A 9,234-nucleotide genomic window follows, 5' to 3' on the forward strand; every position below is an offset into this window, starting at 1 on the left:
ATCATTATTTCACAGTTTTGCTTTCGTCGTCTCTGGTATTTCCATCAAATATGACATTTTGTTTTAAAAATGAAAACGATTACAATCACAGTTTGTTTATAAATGCTGCAATTTCAACCACTCCACTTAAAAATGTGTCTGAGCTTCTTCACACAAGACGAAACAGATGTTAATATATATTAGAATAATGTCCACTCTGTGTAAGCAAACGATATTTAAGAAATTCACATTGACATTCTCCTGTAAGCCTACAGCACACAGTTGCTACCCTGTTTTCGGTTTACTTTATCCCTCAGCTCCTAAGTTAATACCGCCACAACTTCAATAACAAAGAAAAAAAAACACAACCATCCCAACCTTTGCTTTGCATTTTATTATCAACAATCAAGTTAATGGTACACTTTTGGAAAACTATATGCACACGTAGAAATATTTCCCTTATTTAAATATAAGCATCCATTATACCACATATAAATAATTCTGAACTCCTGAACATAATTCATGAGGATTATGCTCACCATAATTTCGAACGGGACGGAGAAAACAAAAAACGACAACATGCATTTAACAAAAATATATACCATTATTATTATATGAGCCACCTTTTACCTAAACAAAATAACTCAACCCGTGATGATCTGTTTAATTTTGTATTCTCCATAAACACACTCCATACGGACTACAAGGGAGAGGGGGAAGTCTTTTAGGTCACCTAGAGAGGACAATTTATACTGAGAATAACACTTTTACAGTTTAGTCACGGAACACCGCTGTAGAAAGACACACAAAAAGTATTTTTTTCGTTATTTTTTTACTTTTTTTTCTAATCCCAGTGTTGGAAGAAGGGGGACAAAAGTTCAGAACATGCTGCTCTTTACTAAAGTGGCTTTGGTTCCGTTGGGTCTTTGCAGAGAGGAGAGGACACTGGCGAAAGGACCTCCTATTGAGTCGGGCACTGCGCTCACCCCGCCGGGGCCCGTTGCCCAGCCGGTACCCGCTACCCCTGCAGCCGCCGCCGCCGCAGCCGCCGCCGCTGCAGCCGCTGCTGTGGCTGCCTTGGCGGCGGAGTCACCAACCCCCACGCCACCTCCTCCACCTCCACCGCCACCTCCCCCTCCTCCTCCCCCGTTGCCAGACACACCGCCGCCGTTGCCCGGGGCTGGCACACAGCCGCCTGGGCCCGTGCTGTCAGGGTCGGCCGGTTTCGAGTCCTTGTTGTCATCCTCCGAGCGCAGGTCGGATTTCTTGGACGAGCCGCTGCTCTTGGCCGCTGCAGCCGCTGCCGCCGCCGCTCGCTCCTGCTTGCGGAATTTAGCCCGCCGGTTCTGGAACCAAACCTGGGGAAAGAGAGCAGAGGGAAGAGTGATAGGTGTCTTGTTGAACAGAAAGTGCAATCTGATCTCAAATTCCAACATCAATAAATGACCATAAATGAGAAATGCTAAAAAAAACAGACAAACAGCGCGGTGACAGAAACAAGAAAAGGGAAAGAGAATGTTGTTGAATCTGTTGGGGTTGCAGGAAGAGGCGGCTCTCCGGCTGAGAATCAAGATTTGTCGCATTTCTGCTTAAGAATTTGAGCAACTCACTTGTTCCGATTCACATTTGGTTACAGGCTCTACCCACCTGTTTATCGATTGTATATATCCACGTGTGTGTCGATCTATTTAAATATAGTATTGTATCTATCCACTGCCGTAGTTATTTGCCCCACACTGAAGTATTTCTCTAATGTGATTTCCATTCTGTGTGGCAGTAATTTACATGATCAGAATGTGAATAATACATATTGTGCACTGATAAACAGATATGCATCGATAACTTTGTTCTAATAAAGCCATTTCGCTACTTAATAATGCATACAAAGGGTGAAGGTGTTATCCAAATTTACAGTAAATAGTATCACTGCATGTGTCTAGACATGTTCCGGTGTAATGTCTAATTCTATCGATATTGAGGTGATCAGAATGCTCGAGTTAAACGAGAATGTTGCTGTCCCAGATCAGTGCTCCAGTAATACCTGCACTCTGGCCTCGGTGAGATCTATCTTCAGAGCCAGCTCCTCTCGTGTGTAAATGTCCGGGTAATGGGTCTCCGCAAACACTCGCTCCAGTTCCTTCAGCTGGGCACTGGTGAAAGTGGTCCGTATCCTCCTCTGCTTCCTCTTCTCGTTCAAGCCGCCGTGGTCCGTGAACAGTTTGTATGGGACTGCCAGGGGAAGCAGAGAACCAAGAGAAAAGATCAGAAATTGGAACGATATATATTTTTTAATTGCTTGCAAAACATCCTTCAAATAAGGGCGAACAACATCATGAATTCTTCTCCGGAAAAAATAGAACTGAGAAATGTCCATAAATGCAAGATAGGAGCATAAAGAGGCCATTCGCAATCCCGCTCTGCGATTCACTGAATGGAAGGCAGCTATTTAAAAAGTGTGGTTAAACATAATGTGCGTGCTGAAATTAATTCCAGATGTAATTAGTGGAACGCAGAATAATGCAAAAAAGTGAAGAAATTATTCAGAATATTTGCCCTCAAAATATAGGGAAATAGGCAATTTGAAATAAAATCAGCAATATTAGCATTATAATTGTTTTTATTTGGTTTAGCGTATATTTATTTTGTGTAAAATTGTTTCTAAATTGCCTTTCCTACGTTTTGTGTCTTAAAGTTTATCTAACGTTTTAAAATGATCGTCGTATTAAGTCCAAGCCACTCTGCTTTAAAGACACACTGGTAATGAGCTTTAGTCTTTGGTTATTTAATTACACCAGGACAGATTTTCTAAGCTTTACGTATCATCGCAAAGTAAATAAATTATGCCTATCATTTTGGCAGCTTAAGATAATTTTGTTGGCGGTTCGGGTGTGACTAGTATAGTGTAACCCTGTAACTGAATTATCCATTGCCTGCAATCGCTTCTAACGTGATAAATTCTTTCATTTGTGTAAGCAAATTTCGTTTGGTAAATACTAAACACATTTCAATTTTCAAATGCAATCAACCTTCCTATATACATGTTTGTTGCGGGGAGAAGGGGTACACTTTGGAAAGGATTGCGAGAGCTGCTTACCTGCCGCGTATGGACTGCTCTGATGGTCCCTAAGAGTTCCAAGGCTGCAGGATCCTGGAGTTAGAGATGGACATCCCGAGCTGGCCCCGAATGTGGTCCTTATAGGATTATATTGGAATCCACTCGCCTGGCTGCAAGAACTGAAGTCAGCATAAGCTGAAGCAAGGCTTGAAGTGTCCATACCAGCCATACACGACTCGTAGGCAGAAGAATTGAGGTAAGAATATTCCATTTTATACATTGAAAAGGCTCTGGATATCTGGCCAAAAAAGAATGAGAAAAGAGAAAGAGAGAGAAGGTGCCTTTGGTGGGTAGATGTGCACAGCACAGAGCCTGCTTTACAACTGGGCTTCTTTCTAAGAGGAGAGCTTAGTTTTATCAAAATGCCTCCTATGAGCTGCCTTGCCTCAGGTCTCTAGAGCATATAGTCCTCATAATAAACTTGGCTGTTTCCACTTGGACAATAGCAAAGCGGTGGTCTTATTGCCTTCGCTTTTACATGACAATAACTCATCAGTCTATTGGGCTGGCACAGGGGGACCGAGCTGCCCAACCTCCCTATCATTGATTCCTGCATCTCTAATTAGAATTTAATACCACACCATTACGCACAGAGTCCCCTCCATCATCCCTCTAACCATATCCCTGCCCTTAATTCAATCAGACTACTTTTAAATAATGAAAGTTGGGTGACGATTCTCCCTGATCCAATTTTCCTGCGCTTTTAAGCTTTTGAAGCGATCATAGCGCGGGCACAAATTGAGATATTTTCTGTTTTCGGGGAGGAAGCCTGGTGTCATGGTCCGCCTTTTTTGTAATAATGTTACACGCTCAATTTAACAACAAGTCTCTTCCCTGCTGTGCGTGAAATGTTATCACGGGTGGACATTCGATGGACGCTGATATCGTGCACAGAGCTAGTACAGAAAGAGAGAGAAAAAAAGATTTTTTTTCCTAAACACACCTGGCTGGGAAATGTACGGGAAAAAGGCGATGAACAAATATTGTGCACCCAAGGGTAACCAGTTTGAAAATCTTTCTGTGCCGCAATGATTATTATTTTTTAAAGAAATAATGCATTCTCATCGCTTTTTAATCTGTTGACATATTAAATAATAAACGCAAAACACCAAATATTTCCGTTTTATGACCATTATTAGATCCCCGCGCTTCCGTGCAATGGGGGTCGGAAATATTTTGACGATTTGCAATACCGGAAATACAACAAATGAGACTGTTTTGAAATATTCTATTTAGGAACAAATTTTATCAGAATTGCCCAGTTATCATTTCATATGGTTTGAGTAAACATGCCCTGCAGATATACGCGAGGAACTTGATCTCTAGAAGATAGCATCAAGTAAGTCCGTGCACACATTCTTCCAGTGCACTAACGGGCAACTTGAAAAGTTAAATGCAATGTAATCGATTCGGTTAAAAACGTGAATCAAAACTACAATGTTATTTAATCCAACACTCCACGGGATATTTTACCTCCTAATTAATCCTTCAACTGTGAGTGTGCATTTTACACGGAAACACTCTAATATAAGGCAACAGTTGATGTGATTTTAAATAATTAGAAAATTAGTGTAATTACATCAATGAGTCTTTTATGTGTTAAATACCAAGCGAAATTGAAAAACATTATTCCAAATGTAGAGTATATAACACAGGCATTTATTTCTATCTAAATCGGATCTCAACTACAAAAATACCGGCACTAAACCGGAAATTACATTAATGAAATAACATAAACATCAAATAAATGACAATATAAAACGTGATTTTTTTAAAAAGGGGTTTGTTTATTCGAATATGTAGGCTTATTCTAATTAATAGCCAAAGAATAAAAAAGATAAACATGACAGTAGGTAAAAGAGAGAAGAGAATTTTAAAATTCGTTTGCAGGTAATGTTGTACAACAAACAATATCTAAAGAGGCTGGGACTCGGATTGATGAGGCTATATCCCATTTTACAAATAAAAACAGCAGGGTTTTGAAACAGGTATGTGGGGAGGGGTTGGGGGGGGGGGGAGGTGGATGTAGCTTTATTGATGATGGGCGATGTAATCCGTGTTGAGTTGTGGTTTTGATAAAGACGGGCTTTCTTTTGTGCTTTGTACACATTGTTTCTTTTTGTTGTTTACCGGGGAAATGAAAACAAAGTTACCAGTGACATTGGGAAACAAATTGCGCATTGCACTAAATTGCTTTCTCATCATCACTCTTCAGCCAGACGACAAAGGCGAGGGAAGCACATCTGTCTTCCAAATCTGTTCAGTCGCAAATCTAAAGAGCTGCAAAGACGAATGTGAATCTGAGTATTATTACAAGAATTTATCTTTATTTATTCTCGCTTTCATGAATATGAATGCCGTTTCTCTCCCCCTCACAATAAACAGCAGCAACAAATGAGGAAACCGTCCAGCTAAGAAGAATAAACTTTTCTTTTCCAAATGCTATATTTCAAAATTGTAAATATCTCTTACTTTTTTATCGCTTCCCTATGATGTTTGAAGTGATTTGAATATTTAGGTAATGCTCAGGAACAACCGTATGGCAGAAAACAGCAATATTTCACTGGTGGGTAGCGGCCTTGCTCAGTCTCCTATCTAAACAGATGTAAAGGGGCCGCTGTACAAGTGTCTCCTCTCTATATACAGGTGCGATCGATCCCGACACCAGGCGATGCTTGGCCCTCGCCATATCAGACTAAGGCTGCCACCGCAGATTCCGGTGATGTGGGATTTTAGATTGAATCCTCATTTAAAGGTGGATTTTTAAATATATACATTTCTCCTCTCCTGCTCAAAGGCCAACAATGCAATTACCTTGGTTCAAAGCTAAAAGCCAAGCTGCTTATCCATCCTTCGGCTCGACCTGTAACCAGACAGAAGAACGTTCAGAAGGGCATAACACAGTTAGTATTAATACAGCAATGCCATTACTACCAACTTATGGCCATAATATAACATCAAATTCGCAACCGCTTCTCTCCTGAATTGTAAGATAACTTCACCTCACATTGCGAATAACAATGTCAGTGTCTCCTTAATGTTGAACGATTATTGAATTTAATTGTGCATCATTGCCCTATATATACAATCCTTGAGGCAAGTAGCAATGTTTGGGGTTTGCATATTTGAAACATTGTTTTATTCCCCGTTTCAGACCTTAACTGATAAGTCACGGAGCCGACTTACATCAAATAAAACATCAAAGCAAGCCAACCAGAAAGCAGAAACTGCACAATTGTACAATGGAGGCGTTTTCCCCCTCTCGCTTGCCTTTCTAGTTTTTGTAAGTTTGTTTTGCCTCTAAAGGCACAAAAAAACACATCTTTTGTCGCCAGGTTTTATTTAGTTGTAGGATAAATGAGTGGCTGTGACAATCAGCAGCCCCCTGTTTTGTTCAACTTGCGCTCTCCACGCGAGCTTCTGGCGACCTAGCTCCGGCTAGAAAGTTGTAGCAAATGGTTAATTCAATTATTAAAACTATAGACCAACTGCTCCAGCAGGCATCCACCACGCGTCTGGGGAGAGGGAAGAGGGAGAAAGAAAAAGACCGTCCCAAATATAATTTAATAGAAGTGAAGGCAGGGGCACCCGTTTGGAATTTTAAGCTGAGACCAATACAATTAAAGGCGCGAATAGGAGCCAGGCTATGAATATTGTCTGCAATGTAAGAGAAACACACACAAACACACACACAAATCCAGAGTCGGCGCTGCTTGCCAGATGTGAATAGAAACGTTGAAAAATACAAGCAATAAATCAGTTGAAGAGGTTTACTTTATTTGGAAATGAGCCATGTCTATTAATTCCACATTCTAAGCACAATGCAAAACTTTCTGTACATCTCGAAAGTCTAATTGCATAAATCAAATCGAGGGAGTAGGCGCGGTATTTGAGGAACATTATTGTAGCTTTGAATCGGGGGAGGGGGCATTTAAGTGAGCAGTTTAGGTATTTGTAATGATGTAAACCTCCAAATAGAGAACAAACACTAGCGATTCTTCTTTCCATTCCAGGCGTGAATTGTGGCGAGAAGAAAGATTTTTCTCTCCCCCTCCCCAACCCCCTTTTCCTTTTTTTTGAAAGAAGAGGTTGGAATGTTGAAAGACAGCGAAACAAAACAACCGGTAACAAAATGCCATTGTATTCCTCTTCTGTATTGACTGAAAACGCCTTGTCAAAGATAGCATAACGTCTCACTTTAAGGAGATGTTTCACCCGAGGCTAAACACAACATCGTGGGACCAGCTATAATATTGCAAACCCCAGTGAGGATTATATGAAAATATTCCCATCACTTCAATTAGATTTGATTCACCAACATTTAGTCGCCGAATGTAAACGCCGTAAAATACAGCTGATAAGAAACACTGCTTCGGAATAGTCACTTTAGAGAAAAATGGCTGATGGTGCTGCGATTAGTGTTATTGTTATGTTCAATTTCACATAAGCATTTGAAAAGTATTCTTGCCAATGTTTAATAATACTATCCTTTCATTTTTATGTTGACCTGAAAGATCATAAATTACATGGCAAACGTTAGAGAATGTATGTTTAATCCACTATTGCCATCAATTTGTTTTAAAACGAGCCAATTACAGTCCGCCTCTGGTAAGTTGGAATGTAAAGCTTATTTGCTTATTCGCACTCATTATGGAAGTATATTTTTTCAGGTTAATATTACAAACACATTAGGGTAAAAATTGTGTGCATCGGCTCTCCGCCAGTCTCCCAGTATCTATAAGAGAGGGAACATCTGCTAAGCTTAAAGAAACAGAGCGTTTGAACAGGGGCACAGATGTAAAGTGACATCTGCCCATGACAAAGGAGGAAAAGGGAAATTCAATTAGTGAGAGGCCTTTTGCCTGCCGCCTTGAAACAGCCCCTAAACCTGTAAGATCAACCCGACACACTGGCAGCCCACACCCACCACTTTGCCTTCATGCCATTTCTCTTTCTTTGCGTTTGCTATCTTTATGGTCCGAATGCGTATATTTTACCGATCAGTATAGGATACAAATAAGGATGGCGTTTATGCAATCGAGTTTACCCACTCAGCATCACGCTCATCTTTGTAATAACCGGTCTACATTAATAAACCTCTCCCGTCAGTAAATAACACCCTGCTCTGAGGGAAGCGATACTTTATAAGAATGCTTTCAAAACAACACATTTCCTCAAACTTGCTTTTAAGTAATAACTAATCGCTTAGCAATTCTTGAGCATTATTTCCCAATAACACAATTCTCTTCATTTCTGTAAGACAAATAATGATACTAGTAGCATTTTTACTAACACTCTGGCAATACTGTGTGGGCTGGTGATCTATATCGAGATTTTTGCAGTCATTTTGTAAAGGAATTTGCTGGATGTTTGTCACATTGTGATTTTAGTTTCCTTGTTTTTCCTCGGCCTCACCGAAAGGATTGTGTTTAATCAGTCAATTTGCATCCCGATGCCCCCTGTGACCTGGAGACGAGTGCTGCCCGTGAATTAGCATGGTAATCTCATTCTGATAGATAAAATTAGCAAAGTTATTACCCCAAATGTAGGCCGGGCGTTGGAGAGTCGCTGTCCTGAGAATCAATTACTAAATTACCCGAAGCTTTTAGTGGACATTAACAGAACAAAAATTGCTATCGACCTGAGACAGAGAGATAAAAATCTGCGATCATTAAATCTGCCAGTACTAAACACAAGGCTGATTCATAAGAAACTGCACAAATATGATGGAATTTAATTTTCAGCGGAATCCGTTGTCAACATTTCATTTGTTCTCCCAGCGTTTTAGCATCCCCGTGCACTGACATGATTTTCAATGCTTTCGAATTGAATCGGAGCTGGATGTTCCATCCCTTTATCACCAAGATAAAGACATTAAGGTTCAAGTGGCCGTGCCTTTCAATTTAAAGCATATATAGCGTGACACGGTTCAGCACTGACACTCAATCTTCAAAACCAGGGTACATGACAAACAAGAATAAAAAAGGATTAACTTATTCCAGCTGCATCTTCAATAGAAATGGGCGCTTTTCATATCTGTACACGAGTACATAAATAAATATTTGTAACTCAGCATTGCTAAATACAGGAAGCACTCCTGTTCGAGTAGCTTTGATTAAAAGCATCTTCTCGAGTCAAAC

General features: G+C 40.3%; 1 protein-coding gene across 1 annotated transcript; it reads right to left on the reverse strand.

Moving 5' to 3' along the window:
* phox2bb (paired like homeobox 2Bb) lies at window positions 1-3,434 on the reverse strand. Its single transcript, XM_078219256.1, has 3 exons — window positions 3,074-3,434; window positions 2,021-2,208; window positions 1-1,337 (listed from the first exon to the last, which is right to left on the reverse strand). Exons 1-3 carry the CDS (start codon window positions 3,312-3,314, stop codon window positions 858-860), a joined length of 909 nt encoding a protein of 302 aa, XP_078075382.1. The 5' UTR covers window positions 3,315-3,434; the 3' UTR covers window positions 1-857.
* Window positions 3,435-9,234: the final 5,800 nt, after the last annotated feature.

The sequence above is a fragment of the Mustelus asterias genome, chromosome 1 (assembly GCF_964213995.1).
Source record: "Mustelus asterias chromosome 1, sMusAst1.hap1.1, whole genome shotgun sequence".
NCBI classification, from domain to species: domain Eukaryota; kingdom Metazoa; phylum Chordata; class Chondrichthyes; order Carcharhiniformes; family Triakidae; genus Mustelus; species Mustelus asterias.